Genomic DNA, 23,724 nt, shown 5'->3' on the forward strand with positions numbered 1-23,724 from the left:
AGCTGTATGTCTCTGAGCAAGTCCCTTCATCTAAGGGATGCAGTTTCCTCATTTTTAGAATGAAGGGGTTGGATTTGGTCTTTAAGACCTCTTTCACATCTAAATTTATGACTTGAAGTTCTTAAGCCCTCAGTTTCTCCATTTGTAAAAAGAAGGGGTTTGACCAGATGGATTCTGAAGTCTTTTCCAGCTCTAAATCAGATTCTAAATTCCTGAGCTCTCAGTTTCTCTATTTGTAAAATGAAAGGGTCTGATTAAATGGACTCTGAAGTCTCTTCCAGCTCTCAGTAGGATTCTAGTCTTCTAGGACTCAATTTCCTTAAATGTAAAATGAGAGGAGACTAGATGACCTCTGAGATCACTTCCAGCTTTAGATCCATGATGATTGTGTGACTAGATCATCTTAGACCCTTTCTGGTTCAATTACAGAGGAAAGTTTTGATGTAATAGAAAGAACCTTAGCCTGGGAGCCAGGAAACCTGGGTTCCTAGTGCTAGCTCTGTCATTAGCAGATCTGGGACATTGGCAAAGTCACTCCCCCTGCCTCCATGGGCTTTAGTTTCCTTGAGTAAAATGGTAGGAGAGAGAGCTGGCCAAGATTTCCACCCGCACATTGGAGCATGTTGAGTTGGTGTTTTCATTGCAGCCACTCTTGGATTTTCTCATGATTGGGCAGTGTACTGAATGCCTTTTTCTTTTTCTTTTAGGCCTGGGCAGTTTTTAAAGGAAAGTTTAAAGAAGGGGACAAGGCTGAACCAGCCACTTGGAAGACAAGGTTACGCTGCGCATTGAACAAGAGCCCAGATTTTGAGGAGGTGACCGACCGATCCCAACTGGACATTTCTGAGCCATACAAAGTTTACCGCATTGTTCCCGAAGAAGAGCAAAAATGTAACTATCCTTCTGGCATGAAAGCATTCAAAAGCCAGTTTTATTGTTTTTTTTTTTTGCTCCAATTGTTTTACTGCTCCCATTAATAACGATGAGGATGATGATGCTACCTAACATTTGTGTAGCCCATTGAGGTTTGCAAAGTGCTTTACATAAGTCTTCTCTTTTGATCCTTCAGGATCCCTAGGGGGTAGCTGCTATTGTTAACCCTTTTATATAGATGAAGAAACTGAGATAGATAAAAGTAAAATGATTTGCCCACAGTCACACAACTAGTAAGGGTTAGGGGTTAGATTTGAACTAGAAGAAGCTATTTCTTGATCCCAGGGGGAATCTGGAAAATTGCGAAGAATGGAATGTGGTAGAAAGAGCTGTGTGGCCATCACAATCAGCTTGGCCATCTTTGTAATAAGACTTTGCAATCTGTTGGTAGATTCTAATTGCTTGGGGGGTGACTGGACCAGACAGATGATCCCTAAGGGCTTTCTAGTTCTAAAATTCTATTAAAAATTTGAGAATGGAGTAAAACATTTAACAAAAGGAAATTACTCTTCAGGATGATTCAATATGGCATAATAGACTGGAAATATTCTCCCAGAGACTCATCGCCAATTTTGCCTATAGGAAATAGATTAAAAAAAAATATATATATATACATATATTTAGAGGGGCAGCTAGCACAGTGGATAGAGTAGAGTTAGGAGGACCTGGGTTCAAATCTGACTTCAGATACTTTCTATCTTTGTGACCCTGGACAAGTCACTTAAACCTGATTGGCTATCTCTTGCTGCTCTTCTGTCTTAGAATTGATTATATGACAGAAAGTTAGGGTTAAAAAATACATTTAAGACAGCTTGTGAGTTCTGGGTCTAGACCTAGGCCTTTTATTCATGTGCAGTAATCAGTGATGACTTGGTTGAGGAGGAACAATACCATGGATCTCTCCTGGCATGACAGACTCTACTGTCTCTAAACTCTAAGGAGCAGTCCTAATGGCATCCACTTGCAAGAACTTCTGAACAACTTTGTGAAACTGCCTTTTTGACTCCAAGTATTTAGCAGAATGACCACTGGTTCAGGAATCAGAGGATCTGGGTTAGAATTCTAACTTTGCTATTTCTAGTATGATCTTGGGAAAATCATTTAGCATCTTTGAAGCTCAGTTTCCCCATGTTAAAACAAACAAACAAACAAACAAACAAACAAACAAAATTAGACCAGAGATTCTTAATCTGGTGTCCATGACCTTGTTTTTTAAAAACATTTCAATAACAGAATTTTAATTTAACTGACTTCCCTTGTAATCGTGGGCATTTTATTTTTATGTATTTAAAAATCATGCTTCTGAGAAGGGGTCCAGAGGCTTACCAGATCTCTGACTTAAAAAAGGTTAAGTCCTTCTGAACTAAATGCTCTCTAAGGACTCTTCCAGCTCCAAAAAGACATGACAATAGTCAAAAAATCCCTGGATTTATATTCTGGGCTGAAGTCATTTCTTACTAATAGCACAACCTTAACCAAATCATTTGACCTCTTAGCCACCAGTTTCCTGGTCTATCAAATAGGGACACTGTAGACTTATGCTTCCTATTTCACAGGGTTGTTATGAGGAAATCACTTTGTAAGCAGTAAGAGGCTATAGAAACACAAACTATTTTTAATGGGGGGGGGCATCATTCTGCCTTTCTGAGGCTTGCAAATGTCTACAGAGTGGCTGTATAAACAGCATGGCTCCGGAAATGTAAAAAAGTACCCTGCTTATAAAAAAAGAAGGCAGATTTAGGTTATCTGGGGTAAGGAAATGAATCATTTGAATATTGTCCAAACAACCAAACTTTCTTCCCTGCTCAAGCATTTTGCAAGCCTTGCCCTTGCTTAAGTAAACTTCCCAGAATTTCAGACTTGTGGAAAAAAGTGATGGGAGGGATCAGAGAATCTCGTGGGGAGGATTTCTTTGATGCTATCCAAAGAACAAGTTATTAAAACAAAATTTAGGCTGAAATTCTTGCTTATAAATGTTGAACTAACTCCAGAACTTCTCCATAGTCCCTTGTAAGTAATTTTTGATAAATCTGCTTATTGACAGACTGTATATCAGCCTAACTGGTTTCCTTTTCAATTTTATATATTTTATTTTATCCAATTGACAACTTTACTTAAAAAAAAAAAACCCTTATGTTCCATCTGAGAATCAATACTGTTTATTGGTTCCAAAGCAGAAGAGTAGTAAATGCTAGGCAATTGCGGTTAAGTGACTTGCCCAGGGTCACCCAGCTAGGAAGTGAACCCAGCCATTTCTAGGCATGACTTTCACTTTTCTGAGCCAATTAGCTATCCCCAAATAATTGATTTTTAGCAAATAATCCATTTACTTTAGAAATTTAAATTAAATAAGCAAATAATCCATTTATTTTAGAAATTTAAATTAAATAAGCAAATAATCCATTTATTTTAGAAATTTAAATTAAAATTTAGAAATAAAAGAATCTCAATTTAGCAATATAGTGTAGTGGAAGGAACAATGGAGTCAGTGTCAGAGGGCTTAGGTGCAAATCTGACTTTATTACTAATAGCTTTTTAACCATGAACAAATCCTTAGATTCTCTAGAGCTTGTTTTTTTACTCTGTAAAACAAGAGAGTGAACTAGACAATAACTTTGGATCCTTCCTTTGGAACTTGTATCAATCCTTTTTTTTTTTTGGCTATTAACCACTCATTTGGTACTGGTGTATCGGTTCATCTGGGACCCATCATTTCCTCTGCCAATAATCTATCCCTTAAGGACATATGTCTTAGAGTGTTGCCCAAAGCACAGAGTGGTTAAAAGCCCATCACAGGGTCACACAGTTAGCAAGGATTAGCCTCAGGGTTTGAAGAGAAGAGATTCCAAGCCTACTTGATCCTTTATGACATATTGCTATGCCTTCTGACAATCTGGCTGAGGAAACATTAGAGAGATTGAGGTGAAGAAATGCAGTGAATTGCATTACGGGTTGTACTAAAAAAATCTCCAGTCATGTGGGCCCTTTGAGGAGCTGTTGCTAGCAAGTTAGGTCTAATTTTCTGCATAAGTGAGTCTTTATGCATTGCGTGTGCACGTATGTTCAAAAAGCCTGAAAAGAGAATTCCTGTTAATTTGGTTTTTTAAATTTCTAGACTTTACAGTTGACAGATGATTGTTGCATATCTTCAAGATGCTTAGTTTGTAAATGTAATACTTGTTTGATTTTTTTTCCTGTTGCACAGTTCTTATAATTAAATTTCTAGAACGACCATATAAAGACCAAGGCAAAACAAATTGCATTGTTAATTAACAATTTGGCAATATGGAGGGCACTGTTGTATGGAAGGAGTCCTGGGCTCAGAGTTTTCTGGAGACCTAGCTTCTAGTTTGGAATTTGACAGTTAACTTTGTGACAGGGTGTTATTTTTTTGTTTACCTCTCTTAGCCTCTCAGTTTCCTTATTTCTAACCTGATATGGTACTTTCTTCACTTCTTAGCACTCTAGACAATTTTCTAAGGCTCATCTAAGTTTCAGATGGGATGCTTATATAATAAGGGCAGGAAGCTTCCTAATTGGTCATTCTCCAAACTAATGAAATCTTTCCTCACCTCCATACTCCCTGATACTTACATTTTCCTGTATTGTAGGCTTGCTACTGATAATAACTCACATTCCTACAGCACTTTAAGGTTCATAACATATTTTCTTTACAGCATCCTTATGAAGGATATGGGGGAAATATTATCCCAGTTTTATGGATGAGGAACCTGGGGTCTAGTAAAGCTATTTTTTCATATAATTTATGTGTCAGAACTAAGAATTTTAATAGAAATCAACAGGTACCAAATTATACCACACAACCCCTCAAGTAAAGCACTTTGTAAGTCTTAAAGCAACTATATAAATGTGAATGACTACTGTTGCTGAAGACCAAAAATTTCTGCTTTTGACGTCGTTTGTCAACTTTTAGAATCATAGCTGAATTACTGTTTCTTTCCCAAATCGACCGACAGACTATTTTTTTTTGAGAGTATTTTTTCCTCTTACAATTCAAGCAAGTTTAGTGTCAAGGGTCTCAAAATACATTTCTTTATTTAATAAAATATTGCTATAATTTGTCTTGATTTAACAGACACTGTCTAATGAATACCCAAACAAATCCTCCTGTTAAGTACCCTGGTTACTCTTTTTAAAATTGTTTTAAAAAAGAATTTAGTGGTCAGTAAGCTTAATAGTTAGCTTTATGCCAGGACTGAGGGGGCCCTGTTCCCAAGGGGGAGATGATGCCCAAATTTCTAGTTTTTGTGAGTTTGTAATTTCCTACACCTTAGTTAGTTCTTCCAATGTCTATCATTCAGGGCCAGTTCTTGTACTTTCTGGCTCATAACCCAATCTGTGATTGAGCTTAGTTGCTCCAGGCTTCCCCTCTATCCCTTTCTCCAGTAGCAAGCTGATAGCACCATTCCCTGTGGTATCAAGCTGTCAGTGAGCACCAGCTTGCCTCCTTCCTGGAATGACAACCAGGGATCCCATTCTCTTGGAACTGGCCCTAGCCAACAGGGCCTTTATGTCTCAGCAACTGTGCTCCACATTGTGTAACTTCCTCCTTCATTCCTTTTTGAAGTTGTAGCCTGGGATAGAGTGGTATATGGTCAGCTTAATTAATTTTTTAATTGCTTGTTGGGGAGTGTGGGGGAGTTTGGAGATCATGGTCTACTCCACCATTTTCCTACAATCCTCTCCGTCATCTGCATCCCATCTATAAAGAACTTTGGCAGAAAACAGTTCATTTGTTGATTGTTCATTGAAAGGAGGAATATGAGTGTCCTTTAACTTTGGCAGATACTGACCACTGTGTTTGACCAGAGTTGTCTGATCTCTAAATGCTGACTTTATTTACACTGTAGTCACCGAGGAAATTGTTCTTTTGGTTCTTCCTGCTTTATTCTGCATTTGCTTCTTAGAAGTCTTCTCATTAGGCATCATCTTGACAGAGTTTATGGCTCTCAAGCTTTGTTTCTAATGCTTTTTTCTGTGTTTTTTTTTCTTTCTGTTTTTAGGCAAAATGGGTATGGCAAACAGCAGTGCCATGAACGAAGTCACGGACATGAATTGTAGTCGATCTGAAATAGATGATCTGATGAAAGAGGTAAGGGATAGTCTTGTTCACTGAGAAGTCCCTTCTCTTTTGGGATTCCCTGGAGTCTGGATTCCATTGCTTTGCAAAGATGGTGCCTCTAACTCTATTAAGTTGATTATTGGGTGCTTGATTGTACTGGATCAGGCAGTAAATGCTGACATTTGTATGGTGTCTTAAGATTTGCAAACTACTTCATATACAATCTCCTATAATGCCAATTCTTTATCAGTGAAATTAGGGGATTGGATGAGATGACATCTATGGTTCCTTTTAGCTCCACATTCTCAGATCTTGTGGCATTCTCACGATACTATGGCTTATTGTCATCCTGAAACACTTTGATATTAGATTATTCTTGGGTGATTCATTCATGAAAAACATTAAAATAAGTCATAAAACTAATTTTATGACTAAAATTAATTTATCAGTAATTGTCAATGTTGTTGGCATTGGCAACTCATTTGACATGGAACTTAGTGCATTATTTTCTTTTTTTTAAAGTACTTTTAAAAACAATATAATTTGTTTGTAAGTCTCTCAGCTCCCCTATCCTTTTCCTGCATGATGGAAGGCATCACCTGGCCAGCCAATATTTATATATAGTTTATATCTTTCATGTTTCCATTTTTCAGTTCATTCTCTGGAGATGACATTCACAAGTTATTCTTCCAATATTAAATCTATAGCTGAATATCAGGTTCCTTTGGTTCTACTAATTTTACTGTTCATTATCTCATGTAGTTCTTTCCAAGTTTTTTAGAAATTAGCCTTTCATTGTTTCTTATGGTACAATTGGTAAATTATTTTCAATGTACATTAGGATCTCATTTTACGGGAACTCAATACACACAAATTTTGTTTATACGTGATTGACAATTGGAAAAAAATGAAGCGGGGCAGCTACATGGCTCAGTGGATAGAAAGCCAAACCTGGAGATGGGAGAAGCTGGGTTCAAATGTACCCTATGATATTGTCAACTGTGTGACCCTCAGCAAGTCACTTAACCTCCATTGCCTAGCACTTACAGCTTTTCTGCCTTGGAATCAATACTTAGGATCAATTCTAAGACAGAAAATAAGGGGTTATGAAGAAAAAAAGAAAGGGGAAAATTGCAAAAAATAAAAAATGAATTATATGTTAAATTCATGTCGTTTTCCCAAGCAGCTTGGTCTTGATCTCCCAATCATGTTCATTCTTGACCTGAGAGCATTAAGGTGACTCATTTTACATCGTTTTATGCCAAACATTAACTCCCATGTCAGCTTTTGTCCAAAGTCCTTGGTTGTAATAAATCCTGTCTGTGTCCTAGCAGAGCTTCTCTTTGCTTCATTAATGCTATTTAGTTATGGATGATGACCCCAAAATACAAGAGTAATGATGCCTAGAGCTTATATGTTATATATTATATATATATATATATATATATATACATATATATAATAAGCCTTAGAAAAGTCACAAAGTGCCTGGGTTTATTTGTATAAGAAATACTTATCAAATAACGGGGCTCTCTATTATGCTTGATTTTCAATTTACTTAAAGGGTCTTAGAATGTACTGGTTGCATGAAGCAGAGTCCTACTGTACTAATACAAGGCCTATCTGAAGGATAGATTTCTACCAGTCTCAATCTGCCAAAGCACAGCCAAGAAGCTAGAAACGAATGAAAGGAGACTCTGAGCACTACCTAGCTGCCTGACATTTAGAGCTGTCCCAACGTAAAGCTGGCTGCCACCAAAGTGATGAGTTCCTCATCATTCAGATTCTCCCATCTGCATGGAAGGGGATGTTGTACCTGTTGAGGTGTTTGTTGGTCTGAATGACTTCCCAACTTCATATTCTTGGGACTTGGGCTATATTTGTTGGACAGGTACCCAAGGATCTAATTTATTTTAATCAACCAAGGGCTTCCTGTGTTCCAGATACTGTCACAGGCCATGGGGATTCAAATAAAAGAGTGAAACCTTCCTTATTTGAAATAAGCTCACAATTGAGTGGGGGAAGATAACAAGGACTTAGAAAAGTCTGTATAGCATAAAGTTAATTAATACGTATGTCAATGTACATAAATAAATGTGTACGTATACATGTGGAGTAGTTTGGAAGGGAGAGCATTAATAGTTAGAAAAGGCAGGTCCCCTTTGCTAATTCTATCTCCCAACTCAACATTCCGTCTCCTGTTGCCATGCCTTTGTGCGGGTTTGCCCTCGTGATCAGAATGCATTCTTTCCTCATCTCTTGGTGAGCCTTCTTGTAATCTTTAGGATTAAGAATTCATCTTTTTGGAATCTTCAAAGTTCAGGCACCACATACTGTCTGGAAGCTCTCCTGGTGCCTCTTGGTGTTGTCCTTCTCTTTAAGTTCTTGTGCATTTGCTCATCTATTTACATATTGTATCTTCCCAGAGGGACAGGAACTCCCCAAAGAAATACGTATTTTTTTCGTCTTTGTCCTTGTCTCTCCAGTGCTTGGAGAGCTTGGACACCTGGAGTACAGTACGTGCTTTAAATAAATGTTTGTGAAATTGAATGAACTTTTATGGGGAAATCCATTTTTTGAATGGAATTAACTAATTGATTCCTTCAAAATGAATAATTTGTGATGTCAGGATAGAAACCCCCTTGGAAATATTTTAAACTTGGCCTGCTCTAAACTGAACTGATTTCCCACCCCCAAACCCTGCCCCCTTCCAAACTAACATTTCTGTCAAAGGCAATCCCATCTTTCTAGACTCTCAAGGTCGTAGTTTCAACTTTATCCTTATCGCTCTCTTTCAAACCATTTTTCAATCAGTTGCTAGATTTTTTCATTTCCATCTTCAAATAACTACTATGTCAGTTATACAGAAACTCCCCTAGTTCAGGCCTTCATCACTCCTCCTTCAGATTATCACAACAACCTACTAATCAGTCTTCTGGGCCCCAGAGTCTTTCCACTCCAGTCCACCCTTTGCACTGCTTCCAAAAGTAAACACAGATCTGACCATATGATTCTCCTTAATAAATTCCAGTGGCTTCCTATTGCCTCTAGGATAAAATAAACTGTTGAAATTTTCAGGTCTATCATAATCTGGCTCCAGCCTACCTTTCCAGTCTCATTAGACATTATTTCTCCTCTTGCATTCTGAGATTCGATCAAACTGATCTTGTTTCAATTCCTTGCATACAACATTCCATCCTGCCTCTTTATGCCTTTGCACTGGCTGTTCCATATGCCTGGAATGCACTCCCTCCCTCCCCTTAACTCATAGAGCCCCTCTTTTCCTTTAAGATTGAGATGAGGCTCCATCTTCTGTATACAGCCTTTCCTGACCCCCTCAATTGGTTACCCTTTAACTTTTTTTGTTGTTCAATTATTTTCAGACATTCCCAACCCTTTGTGATCCCCATTTGGGGTTTTCTTGACAAAGATACTGGATTAGTTTGCCATTTCCTTCTCAAGCTTAGATGAGAAAACTGAGGCAAACAAAGTGAAATGTCTTTTCCAGGGTCACACAGCTAGTATGTCTGAGGCCAGCTTTGAACTTGGGAAGAAGTATCTTCCTGACTCTGGGTCTGCCACTTTATCCACTATACTACCTAGCTACCTCTTACCCTTTAACTATTTTCTTTCTTTTTATATTTTTCATTTTATTTTTATTCTGTATATATTTTAATGCACTCTTGTTGTCTTCCTCATTAGAATAGAAGCTTCTTGTAAATAAGAATTGTTTCAGTCTTTGTACTTGTATCCCCAATGCCTGGTACATAGTAAGTACCTAATAAATTCTTGTTAGAGGCAACAAGGTGGCAAGGTGGATAGAGTGTGCCAAGGTCTAGAGATGGGATAGGAGGTCTTGGGTTCAAATATGACCTCAGACACTTCCTAGCTATGTGACCCTGGACAAGTCACTCGTCTCCCATTTTTTACCATTCTTCTGTCTTGAAACCAATACTTGGCATCAATTCTAAGACAGAAAATAGAGATTAAAAAATAAACAAACAACTCATTGATTGATATCTCAGAAGTGGATAAAAAGTTTTTCTCATAAACCAATTGTTAAACTTGGCATAAAGATATTAGTCAAAAAAATCTTCACTGAGTTACAAATTGAAAACTCAATAGTGGTACTTCTCTTCCTCCCTCTCCTGCTTCCACTCCACCATGTTGGGCAGCCCTCAGTAGATGAATACCTTGGAATTATCAAAAGAAGTCCTTCTCCTCAGGAGGCCTGTAGGAGCCAACCAATTCCAGATTGGTGGATACAGCAATCCAGCACAGGTGAGAAATAATATTTGTTGTATTTCCTATGAGATGATGGTTCTCAACATTTTTTTGCTCTGCGAACCTAAACAATAACTTCAAGAAAAATGCTGTGAACTTCCAGGGAAATTTAACATACTTCTCATAATATTTCTTATAATTACTTATTCTTTAAGGCACCATTAAAGAATTTTTAGTGCAAATCCTTTTGACCATCAGAACAAACCACTAAATGGGAACCACTGCTGCAAGCAATCTTTTCCTCTTCACAGCATTCTGGAGAATATGTGTGTGACTTTCTGCCTTCATTTGCTAGGTCCTTCCCTATCAATATATCTCCTTTGGGAGGTATATTTCTTTTTTCACTATTATACTAGAATAAAACACTTAAGGAAATGCTGATCATATGTCCATTGATGGGTCTGGTTGAACTGTCAGGTGGCAGTCCTTCCCCCGTGAATGTGAGAGTGAATATTCACTCCCCATTCACCTACCTTTTAGGGCAAGATCCAAGTTTGAATGCTTGGAGTGCTATCTCCCAAAGGATGCGATGCTAGTTGTTGCAGCATTGTATCGTGGTCCAGGGTAGGCAGAGGGGGACATCTATGTTCTTCTATCTATTCAGTATAATGACCTATGAAGCAAATCCTTATATTAGCCTTAGAAAAATCAGATCTACTGTGTTGCATGTTGGGGAAAATACTGGACAATGGACAAGCGTAGTTAATTTCTGAATTAATTTTTGAATACAGGGGATAAGAGAGGTGAGGGGGTTCAGAACAGCGAAAAAGTTACATTCTTAAAGAGTTTGCACTTTTACATATCTAAAGAATCCATCCCCAATGGACAGAGGAAGTATAAACCTCTATTCTGGGCTGGGTGAGACTGGTTTTCTGCTCTTGTGAAACCATGAGTCTGTGTTATGGTCAGGAGGAACACTCAGAATTCAGCGGAAGTCTGTACTGTGGCCAAAGGAACACGCTATATGTAACTTTTAAAGAAAATTATTGTTTATGTTGGGGTTTTTATTGGGGAGGAAGGAATGTGTTGGCTGAACTTGGCTCGCATAGATCTAAACTGGTTTTTTTTCCTTCTTCCAATAGCCATACCTTTGATGTCTGGGTATCCTACTTTTGAGTCACACCATTCAGGTAAAGTAGCAGATGGACGGACAATTCACAAGGCCCTCCATTAAAGCTCTTCTCTAGCACTTTGTCCAGTGGTGACTGGAAATTCTCCAAGGCTGTTCTCAGGGAAAGTGTGGGTTTTTGACCTTCCAATCTGGAAAATATTTTGAGGATGAGTCTAACCTTGGATGGCCAAGCCAGAGTCTAACCAACCTGCAGTTAGAAGCCTGGAGCCTTGTCCCTTTTCACCTGTACATGGTCATAATTCCTATGAGCTTCTCTGTGGATTAACAGAACATAACATTCAAAAAAGGTCTGCAAAGCCAATTGAGCTCTTTGGAAAAACAGGACCTTTATTTTCAATAACCTCTAAAGCAAACTGAGCATTTCCTTCAATTATGATGAAAAAGAATACATTCTTTTGAGAATAGGTCTAGAGGCTTGTCTGAACTGCCAGAGGAATCTCCATGACATCCAAAAGGTTAAGAACTCCTGGACTAGAGGCTAGTGATGATTGATTTCCCTAAAATCAGCTCTCTGTTTATGCTTTGGGTGCCTCTGTGAATACCTGGCTGTTAACACCTTGGTGTTGTTCCCTAAAATCTCTGAACTAGAATTTATTTCTCTAATGTGTACAGTCCTCCTAAGTGAAGATTACTGGACTGATTCAGTTTTATTAGCTCATAGAGTTCTAGAGCTGGAAAGAATGAACTTTAGAATGGAGAATGTTAGGAAGGGACTTTAGAACATAGAATTAGATCTGGAAAAAGCCTTAAAACAGAATGGTAGAGTTCAAAGGGGTCTTAGAACTGAGAATTTTAGGACTGGAGATCAATAGTCAAATAACATTTATTATGTGCCTACTGTGAGCCAGGTGCTGTGATATGTGCTGGAGATACAAATTTGAAAAAAAAAAGAAAGACTATTCATATCTTTGAGGAACTTTCCATCTAATGGGAGGGAGAAAACACATGAAAGGAGACTGAAAAGTAGGAGGAATGGGGAAGAGACCTATCTAAGGGGCAGGATACAGAAATCAGTCTTAAATGAGTGCAGCTGGCTGAGAAATGAGCCAATGTTGTAAGCAGAGCTCCCTTATCAAATTGAAGTTTTGGAGTTTTATGGTTCTACCCTTAAATCAGCGAGGCAGAGGGTAGTGATGAGGTTGGGTACCAAGAAGAATAGCATCTGGTAGGAGAGTTCCTTTAATGAAGATCAAATTTTATATAGATCTGTTAAAGGAATGAGTGATATTTAATTTGGAGAATAGAAGACTTAGTTGAGACATAATTGTCTTCAAATATTTTATTCATTCATTTATAAAAATCACCTGCCTTATAATTGATCTGAAGTATTATTTCTAAGGCAGAAGAGTGGTAAAGGCTAGGCAGTTGAGATTAAGTGATTTGCCCTGGATCAGAAAGTATCTGAGGTCAGTTTTGAACCCAGGACCTTCATTCTCCAGGGTTAGGGTTAGTTCTCTATCCACTGAGCTACCTTGCTGCCCCTCGCAAGACCTCTTAATGCTAAGGCTTCTGCTCTATTGATTATTACCTATTATATATATATATATATATATATATATATATATATTGTCTGTCCATAGTTATTTGCATGTTGCCTCCCTCATTGGACTGTAAGCTTCTTGAAGGCAGGGGCTTTGTTTTGCCTTTCTTTGTCCTTCCAGAACTTTAGGGCTGGCACATAGTTGGCACTTAATAAATGCCTATTAACAGATTAACTTCATGAGTGGAAGAGTCACAATTGAAATAGGACTAGGTCCCAGGATAGGAAAAGAAAGACTGCATAATGTGCTAGGAACTGAGGGAAAGAGCAATTTTCAACCATTATCAGTTTTGCCTAGAACCCAGGAAAAGACCACATCCCCCCTGGATCTTGCCCCCCAAATGGAATTTGCAATTAGAAATCTTGGATTGAAATGCTTGATCTCTCTGTGATCTTGACCACATTCCTAAATTTGTGCCTCAGTTTCCTCATTAATCAAATACGGAGTTTGTTCTGTTGGACTAGAGAGCCTCCAAAGACCCTTCCAGCCTTAAAATTCTGGGCTTCTGATCTTTATTTCTCCTTTTTTCCACAGTTTACTCCCAGATGTTAATCAGCTTTTATTATGGAGGCAAATTTGTGGGCCACAGCACCACCAGTTACCCCGAAGGCTGCCGAATTTCCCTGAGTCTACCTCCTCAGCACCTTGAAAAGATGTATGACCCCGAAGGCTTGGAGAACATTCGGTTCCCATCTGCAGATCTGATCCAAAATGACCGTCAGAAACAGGTCACCAAGAAACTATTCGGCCACCTGGAGCGAGGAGTCCTGTTACACAGCAATAAAAATGGCATCTTCATTAAGAGGTTGTGCCAAGGGAGAGTCTTTTGCAGTGGGAACTCCATGATGTTTAAGGATAGACCCAATAAATTGGAGCGGGATGAAGTTGTCAAGATTTTTGACACAAACCAGTTTTTCAGAGGTGCGTGTGTATTAGGCGGAGTCTGGTTTCTTGAATGTGAAATAATCTAACCATCTGGGTCTGGGGATAGAGCCATTACCTGTGGGTTCTTGGAAATAAGGACAGTTGGGCTGGCTGGTTCTAACCCACATTCCCACAGGTCCCCCATGAGGTAGGTAGTGCAAATATGATTGAGTCAGTCAACAAACATTTAGTAAAGCACCTACTATGTGCTGGTCACTATGCTAAGTGCTTTCATCAGCGCTAAATGGATTTCAAAGAAGGAGACATGACTAATCCATGGTCATGTAATAAGTAAGCCAAACAATAGAGGTTTCCTGGCTCCTCATTCAGTGATTTTTCTACTGTACTGCACTGCCTTTTGGCACAACAACTCACAGTTGTTGAGCCACACAGTTCTTTCACATTTTTTCCCTTTTTGGATTTTCATGAGAATATGGTGAGAAGGACAGGGCAGGTATTTTTTGTTCCCATTCTATAGAAGAGGGAGAAACAGGAGAAAGGAGAGTGACTTATCTAAGATCATACTTAGAACATGGGGCAGAGATGGCTCTTGACCATAGGTCTTCCCACTCCTAGTTCAGCATCTGTTCTACTCCATGATGCCTTTCTCCTCTTTGATGACATTCATCATGGCCCTTTATCTATGAGCCCTTCTTGTTGAATTTGAAAGTTGAGCATTCACATTGTGTATCCAAGATTCAATCCAAGTAAATATTTTTAGCTACTACTTATTATTATTATTATATTTGTTTATTTTTATTATATATAAATTATTTAATTATATATTATTTATTTTATTATATCAATGAATATATTATAAATTTGTGTTATTATTTATTGCAAAGAAATTATATTGCTATATATAATAAGATAATATATTCATATTATTATTACTATTTATCACCTCCTCTGTACTCATTTGACATTATGCTGAGTACTATGAGGAATGTCAAGAGTATAAGATTTTAAATAAGAAAATGGTTCTTGGGGGCAGCTGGGTAGCTCAGTGGATTGAGAGCTGGGTCTAGAGATTAGAGGTCCTGGGTTCAAATGTGACCTTGGACACTTCCCAGTTGTGTGACACTGGATGGACAAGTCACTTAACCCCCATTGCCTAGCCCTTACTACTCCTCTGCCTTGGAACCAATAAATACATAGTATTGCTTGACTCCAAGATGGAAGGTAAGGGTTAAAAAAAAAAAGAAAATGGTTCTTGCTCTCATGGAGCTTTCAGTCTTTTGGGGGGAAGATTAGAGCTTATCTATATCTAGATTTGTACATTTGAAACATAAATACTTATACAACAAGAGAGTACATAATAATTATTGTGGGAGAGAAATGGATGATTATAGCTGATGTGGGGATTAGGAGAAGATGGGGCAGTAGAAAGAATATTAGACTTGGAATTTGGTGTCCAGAGCTTACCTCTTGGCTCCTAACCATACTAGCTGTGTAACCCTGAGCAAGGCCATAAGCACTTTCTTTTTCTTGGACTTAGTTCCTCATTTGTAATATATTTTTCCCCAGATCTGGGATTTCTTAAGTGTCATCTCCCTTTTGTGAGCATGTTCTTTTCCTTTCCTTTCCTTTCTTTTTTTCCCTCTTGTTTTTTCTTTTCTCCTCTCTTCTTTTCCTTACTTGATAATTACTCTTAAGACAGAAGGGCAAGAGCTAGACAAATGAGGTTAAATGACTTGCTCAGGATCACCCAGCTAGGAAGTGATTGAGGCCAGATTTTAATCCTCCTGACTCCAGGCCTGGCATTCTATCCATTGTGCCACCTGGCTGACCACTTGAGAACATTTTTCTCCACTGGTGCCACTCTTGTGTAACTTATGGCATGAAAGAAGACTCTGGATAAATAACTTTCCTGGGCAAATGTGTCAAAGGTGGCCTTGAATTTCTTTTGTTTTGACTTCAAAGCTGTTCTCTCTAACCACTATGCTCTCAGTCTGTATGTAATATGGTGCTTTTCCATTACTTAACTTGTTCATGGGGAAGGTGCTTTGTAAGCCATAAAAGACCATAGAAATGTGAATTATTTTTAGGAAGTCAGTATACATAGTTCAGAAAGGCTTTTATGGAAGAGGTGGGATTTGAGCTGAGCAGCAAAGGATGGGTAGAATTTAAATGGGCAAAGTAGAGGAGGAAGGGAATTCTCAGTAACCTGGAGTGGGAAAGCACAAGGCTTGTTTGGGAACTTGACTACAGCAGGTCAAAAAAATTTTCTTAAACACCTCCTATCTGCCAGGCACAGCATTTTCTTTCTTTCTCTTCTTTCTTTCTTCTTTCTTCCCTTCTTTCTTTCTTTCTTTCTTTCTTTCTTTCTTTCTTTCTTTCTTTCTTTCTTTCTTTCTTTCTTTCTTTCTTTCTTTCTTTCTTTCTTTCTTTCTTTCTTTCTTTCTTTCTTTCTTTCTTTCTTTCTTTCTTTCTTTCTTTCTTTCTTCCTTTCTTCCTTTCTTCCTTTCTTTCTTCCTTTTTTTCTTTCTTCCTTCCTTCCTTCCTTCCTTCCTTCCTTCCTTCCTTCCTTCCTCCTTCCTTCCTTCCTTCCTTCCTTCCTTCCTTCCTTCCTTCCTTCCTTCCTTCCTTCCTTCCTTCCTTCCTTCCTTCCTTCCTTCCTTCCTTCCTTCCTTCCTTCCCTTCCTTCCTTTCTTCCTTCCTTTCTTTCTTTCTTTCTTTCTTTCTTTCTTTCTTTCTTTCTTTCTTTCTTTCTTTCTTTCTTTCTTTCTTTCTTTCTTTCTTTCTTTCTTTCTTTCTTTCTTTCTTTCTTTCTTTCTTTCTTTCTTTCTTTCTTTCTTTCTTTCTTTCTTTCTTTCTTTCTTTCTTTCTTTCTTTCCCAAAAGGTTTCCCTCTGACTTGAAACTTTCAAGGTCATTGCACAGTCCTTTTCTTCTCAATTAGATCCATAAGTAGCAATTCTAGTCCCTGGGAAAATTTAATTTGTGGGAGTAAAGGAGAAACATAGATCCCAGGATACTCCCTGGTGATCCAATGCTGCCTTCACTACTGTTCCCAGAGTTAATCCTGGGTGCCCTGCCTGTTATGGATTCTCAAGATAGGCCAAATGCTGCCTGGCCAGGTACCATTGTGCCAGGGTGGCAGTTAAGGGGCAGAAGGAAGACCAGGTGAATGGTGTGCCATTAACAAGACTCTTGGGGAAAATGGTGGTCTGGGGCTGATGAGAATGAGGATAAACTTCCTTCTGTGGCTGTGGAAGTCCTCTGTACCTCATGATCATTTGTTGGCTCATTCCCACAGCTTCTATGGGGAAAAAGGAGTCTCTCTCCCCTTCAAATATTAGCGCCCTAGGGCTAAAAGCCTCAGACACCCTATATTAGTTATGACCCTATGATCAACCTTCTTGGAACTTGAAAAGGAGAACCCATTTTGTGACCCATTACTAGGAACAACGACAACTTAATTTCATACTTGCTGATCTCGAGGATGCCAGTGATATGACTGCTTTTAATTTCTGAAGAATCTGAATTTCATCAGATTTTGGATCAATTGCATTATTGACTTCAGGGGTGGGGCAGAATTCATGGGGTACTCACTGTACTTGTCTTTGTTTTGAAATGTTCTTTTTATGCATTTTTGACAGAACTGCAACAGTTTTACAATAACCAAAGTCAACTTCCTGAAAGCAGAGTGATCCTATGCTTTGGTGAAGAGTTCCCAGACATGGCACCATTGCGCTCCAAACTCATCCTTGTCCAGGTGAGGAGGGGGCCATACTTATCTACGCATGCTGTCTGCCCATATAAAACATGATAAATCAAGGCTGAGTTCTCAGGTGGGATGGAGCCAAGTCTGAGGGTCTCCGCAGTCAGCTAGGTGAATAGGAGAGCTCTGCTTGGGGACCATAGTGGGGCTCACCAAGTTGATAATGCTTCCATTCTCCTTATTCTATGATAATTTCCAGCTCATCCCATTGTCGTTCTTTGCACATTCCCTTTATACCATGGGACCAAAGAATTCAGAGACAGAAAAGGATTTAGAGGTTACCTTGTTTTAAAACTGGGTAAGACATGATCTCAGGCTCAGTTTGTCCATCTATCATGTGCATATATTAAAAGAATCTCTCATTTGACATCATCATCATCATCATCATCTTCTTCTTCTTTTTCAACAACTTCATTCTAATATAGAATAAATAGAAGATAAGTGAGCGTCCTCAAGGCCTTTCTTTCAGAGTTCAAATCTTATCTTGTATACTTAATTGTGTAACTGTTTACCTCAGTTTCCTTATCTGTCAATAAGCTGGAGAAGGAAATGGCAAACTGCTCCAGTATCTTTGCCAAGAAAACCCTAAATGGGGTCATAAAGAGTCAGACATGATTGAAATGACAGAGCTAAGGAAGTACCTCCCTGTCCAAATATCTGAGAAGATCAAAGAGGCAGATTTTGGTCAAATGTGAGAAAACTTCCTAACAATTAGCCCTGTCCAAGAGCAGAATAGATTGCCTTGAGGAGGAATGGGTTCTCCATCACTAACTATCTTCAGATGAAGTGATAACTCATCATGGAGGCCATTTAGGGTTTTCTCTTTGGATAGCAGATTGGACTCTATAATCTCTGCTCTTCCTCTAAATTCTGAGGTGCTCTGATGTTTTGCTTGGCCCCAGAGGGCAGAAGTAGGTTCAGCTAATAAAAACCACCAGCAGGTATTTTTGACTCCATGTTAAGAACTTCTTAAAGATTGGAGCTACCCAGTAGCTGCCTTGTGCCATACTGAGCACTCTGATTTTGAAGGGGTTCAAGATGAAGCTGGATGACCATTCCCCAGGGATTCTATAGAGGCGAGTTATGTATCTGGTGAGGGTTATGCCAGGTGGCCTCTAATAGTAATAGACTACATCTCTATAACACATTAATAATGACAAAGAATTAATGAAAGTATTTTTTATCCATGCCTTTGCACAATTTCCCCATGATTGGAATGCTCTCACTCTTTATCGCTGTCTCCTTATTTTCTTGGATTCCTTCAAGACTCAGCTCAAATCATGCCTTCTGCATGAGGCACTCTCTTCACTCCCCCCTGCCTCATGTCTTCCCTCTGAGATTATTTTCTATTTACCCCTGATCATCTTCTGTCTTAGTATTAATTCTGAGACAGAAGAGCGGCAGGGACTAGGCAAAGGGGGTTAAGTGTCTGAGGCCAGATTTGAACCTGGAACCTCTCATCTTCAGCCCTAGTTCTAAATCCCCTGAGCCACTTAGCTGGCCAAAGTCTTACAATTTAACGTCTGTGTTCCTCCCATAATCATACTTGGTTTCTCTCATATTAGAATTCTTTGAAGAACATGTGTTCCAACCAAATGACACATGTAAAGCACTTTGCAAATGTTCTAAATTCTGACTTATTTTTGATTTAACTTCTCATTCCTTGCTTAACTCCAGGTGGAGCAGATTTATATACAACAATTCAGAGATGAAGCTAGAAAAAACTGCCAGAACAACCTAATGATCCAGCCTCCAGAGGAACCCCATCCCGATCAGGTCTTCCGATTCCCAGATATCTGTGGACCCCATCAAAGGTCCTTTTTTAGAGAAAATCAGCAGATCACTGTCTAGAGAAACTTTGTACCTCCCCCTCACCCCATTTCCCACCATTGTAGTGCTGTTCTGGTAATTTTTCAGGTGGATCCTGCTAGGGAACCATTGTGATCTTTATTAAGTAAGTCCTGAAAAAGATGAAGTTTGAAAGAGAAATGGGGTCATTCATTGATGTATTTTGGTAACTGGGACAAGACTGTCCAGATTTGTAAATATTATAAAGAAAATCTATAATTTTCTGTATTTAGTTTGATTATCTTTTGCACTGATTTATTTTTCCTTCTGCATCCCCAGATTATGATATTTCCAGAGTCTAGGCATTGGCATACAGCTATTCAGTGTTATAGTCTAGAGTTCAGAGACTAGAGCAAAGCACTAGGTCAGGAAGAATCTGAGTTAAAATCCTGCCTCAGAAACTTATAAACTATGTGAACTTGGGTGATGACTTGACCTTCCTCAGCCTCAGTTTCCTGCTCTGTGAAAAAAATGGGGCTAGTATAGTACCTACCTCACAAGGTTGTCATGAGGATCACAGGAGATAACATGTTGAGTGGTTTGCAAGCTATGTAAATGCTAATGTAAAACCCTGGTTCTCGTTAACAGCCTAGGAGGACACTTTGGTGGATAAGTCAGTCACCAGTAGCTAAGCCAGAACTTCATTCCTTCAATTCAGTTTCATTCAAGAAATCAATATTCATGGGGGCAGCTGGGTAGCTCAGTAGATTGAGAGCCAGGCCTAGAGATTAGAGGTCCTGGGTTCAAATGTGGCCTCAGATATTTCCCAGCTGTGTGACCCTGGGCAAGTCACTTGACCCCCATTGCCTAGCCCTTACCACTCTTCTGCCTTGGAACCAATTCACAGTATTGACTCCAAGACAGAAGGTAAGGGTTTTTTAAAAAAAAGAAAGAAATCAACATTCATGAAGTACCTCTTATGGGAAAGGCACCATGCTAGGCTTTGGGAATACCAAAAATAGTCCAACGAACAAGCCAAAATGGGCTCCTCCTTGAAGGAGTTTATATTCTTCATTAGATAAAATTGTAGACTTGTGGCTACCCATTCTTATTTCTGGGTTGAAGTGCCTTTTTATTTTTGAAACATTTTTAAAAATAGAGATTTTGGATGTTTTAGACACTAGCCCTGCTGTGACAAAAGATTGTTGGGGTTGCAGTAGAGTAGAAAATAGGTCTGACCAGGAGTTGGATGACCTGGATTCTGGTATCAGCTCCTAGCTTTGCCCCTAACTAGGACATGACCTAGTGACAAGTTGGTGGCTCAGTGGATGGATGGTGCTCTGAGTCTAGAGTCAGAAAGACCAGAGTTCAAATCTAGACCCAGACACTTATTGGTTGATCCTGAGCAAGTCACTTAGTGCTGTGTGCCTCAGTTTCCTTATCTGTAAAATGAGCTGGAGAAGGAAATGGCAAATTACTCCAGTATCTTTACCAAGAAAACCCCAAATGGAGTCATGAAGTCAAACACAACTGAGCTGAAGTTGTGTGACCTTCAGCAAGTTACTTCCTTTCATTTCCTTGTCTTTAAGATGAAAATTCTGGGGAATCAGAAAATATTTGAAGGACCCTTTTAACTCTCCTATTCTGTGTTCTAAGGATCCCATCCAGCTCTAAAAGTCTCTGTTCTAAAGTTCTTTCTAATTCTGTTGTTCATAGATTTAGAGTTTAAAGGGATATTAGAAATCATCTATTCCAATCTTCTCCGTTTTACAGATGAAGAGTCTGAGGGCCAGGGAGGCTAAAAAACTTACCAGAAGTCATGTAGGTAAATATGATAAAGTCAGGATTGAAGACCTTGTCCTCTGTTTCCAAATCCCATACTCCCCCTCATTATCCCACATTGCTTTTCTTTGTTCTGAAGCCAAACATTCTATACTCCAAGATCCCAACATTCTACTCTCCCCGATCCCTCCCAACTCTTGCTGTTCTGAGATTCTATATGTCAGTTGTAAGAGCACATCAACTGGGTCTTCCCAGCTGGTCAGCAGTACTCACCAGTCAGTGGTGTTTCTTGTCCATTTCCCCATAGCCTCTGGCAATAAGTATACAGTGGGGCCAAGTGGTACCTCTCTCAGGTCCTCCTGCTACACGGTGTCATACAAGATGCTTGGCTCACTCAATCTTGTCCCAAGCCTATAAAAGACTCACTTTATAATAAATTTATCCCAAATATATATATATATATGTATATATAAGCAATTTATAACAAATCATAGCAAATGGTGGCCTAGTTAATCCCATCTTAATGAATCCAATTTGGAAGTTAACATCCCAGTTCTCAAGGAGTTTATAGTCTAATTGGAGGAAAATAATATAAATATTTTATATTATATATAATATATCAAATTATATATAATATATTAAAATTATATACAATATATTAAATTATATGTTAAATTTCTATATAACATATTAAACCTATATAGAATATAACATTAAAATTATACATATGTACCTGAGTCAGAAAATCTTGGTCCCATTTCTTACTTGTGTTATTTTAAGCAAATCATTTCCCCTCTCTTTCATTTCTAAGGGTCCTTTTAGTTAGTAACTTTATGTGAATTCTGACTACTTCTCTACCCCCATTTCTTAGGTTCTGAGTGAAGGCGTAGGTGCACATTTTTTCTTTCTCCAACATTCTTAGCCTGACTTTTTCATCACTTGTCTGCTTTGGAGAACTAGGCAGAGGCTCCTGGGATACATAATTGCTTATGCATTTGTATGTGTGTTCATAATAGCCATACATACGCCCACTTATATTGGAAGGATTATTTACATATCATAGTTAAATTGAAGCTATTATTGGGTAGTCCAGGTGAGCATTGTGGGAAAGCTCTGATTTAAAATTTGAATAACCAAAGAGAAATAATTCATTTTTTTTTCTATTGTAAATTTTATGGAGATGATGAGAAGTATGTAGCTCAAGAAGAAAGAGGGAGGCATTTATTTCTGTATGTATATGTATATAAAGGAATATACTAGTAGCAAAGGCTTTATAACTCTTGAAAATGAGATTTTATCATTAGGAAAATCAAACCTATTTTTAGTTTGACGTAAAGTAATAGTCTTAATCTGTGTTCTTTTCAGCTAAAAGAAGAATGTGCTAAATGAATATTTATTTTTATGTCCATTTAAAAAGTTGCTTGTCAGCTTGGTTTCCTTTTCCCCTCCATCCTCACTCTGGCTTTGCAAATAAAATGTTATATTTTGTACTGATTGGGTCTCCTATCTTTGTTGATGATTATTTGTGTTTTTTAATGTAATTTCTACCATACTCTGAGGACTCTAGGTCAAGTTAAAAACAAAACAAACCAACACCCACCAGTATCCAAACTTTATTTCAAGGAGGGTTTAAAGAAAATCCTTCCACTTCTTCACACAGTGATGGAGTAGAAAGAGGGAGATTCTAGAGTCAGAAGACCTGCCTTCAAGTCCCCAACTCCTTCCTTTACTTATTTGTTGTGGGACTTCCACATCTATAGAATTGGGATAATAATATTTGCATTTCTAGTCTCACTGGGTTGTTGATGAAATTCTCTTCTTCCTCTCCTCTTCCTTCTTCTCTCTTCCTCTCCTCTAGCTCTCCTTTTCCTTCTTTCTTTCTCTTCTCTCTGTCTCTGTGTCTCTGTCTATTCCCTTCTCCTCTCCTCCCCTCTCCTCTGTCTCTGTCTCTGTCTCTGTCTCTGACTCTCTCGGTCTCTCTCTCTCTCCTTCCCTCCCCTCCCCTTTCTTTTATTCTCTCTGTCTCTCTGGCTCTCCTTCCCTCCCCTTTCCTTTCTTTTATTCTCTCTGTCTCTGTCTTGCTGTTTGTCTTTCTCTCTCCATATATACACCCCTATATCTCTATGCAATTTAACCAATTCTAAGACAGAGTAAATGTTTAAACATTTTAAAAATAAACAAAAACATTTAAAACCCTTATTGTGTCTTAGAATTGATGCTAAGCATCAGTTCCAAGATGGAAGAGCAGTAAGGGCTAGGAATTGGGGCTGCATGACCTATCCAAGATCACACATCTAGGAAGTATCTGAGGTTAGATTTGAACCCAGTATGCTCTGGATCCTCTGAATCACCTAGATGCCCCTGCAATATGTTCTTGTGAGGAAATGGAATGTCAGCTGGAGCCAGAGACTGGCTCTCAGGAGCTAAGAGCTGAGGTGCAGTAGCCTGTGGGTCAGTTGGCTGAGCCCTGGATGCAAAGCTGTCTCTGCTTTCAGTAGAGAGGCCAGAAGAGTCTTATAGGAGAGACCTGGGTA

At 38.7% G+C, this 23,724-nt stretch overlaps 1 protein-coding gene across 1 annotated transcript in view; it reads left to right on the forward strand.

Annotated features, from left to right (window-relative positions):
* The window catches only part of IRF8 (interferon regulatory factor 8), a 40,083-nt gene extending 17,399 nt beyond the window's left edge, over positions 1–22,684 (forward strand). The window contains exons 3-9 of the mRNA XM_001365740.3: positions 708–891; positions 5,958–6,046; positions 10,192–10,297; positions 11,383–11,430; positions 13,508–13,894; positions 17,499–17,614; positions 19,298–22,684. Of these exons, the coding sequence (XP_001365777.1) occupies positions 708–891; positions 5,958–6,046; positions 10,192–10,297; positions 11,383–11,430; positions 13,508–13,894; positions 17,499–17,614; positions 19,298–19,471 (1,104 nt within the window). The 3' untranslated portion in view covers positions 19,472–22,684. The remainder of the gene's footprint in view (positions 1–707; positions 892–5,957; positions 6,047–10,191; positions 10,298–11,382; positions 11,431–13,507; positions 13,895–17,498; positions 17,615–19,297) is intronic.
* The last annotated feature ends 1,040 nt before the right edge of the window (positions 22,685–23,724 follow it).

This window comes from Monodelphis domestica, chromosome 1 (assembly GCF_027887165.1).
Source record: "Monodelphis domestica isolate mMonDom1 chromosome 1, mMonDom1.pri, whole genome shotgun sequence".
NCBI lineage: Eukaryota > Metazoa > Chordata > Mammalia > Didelphimorphia > Didelphidae > Monodelphis > Monodelphis domestica.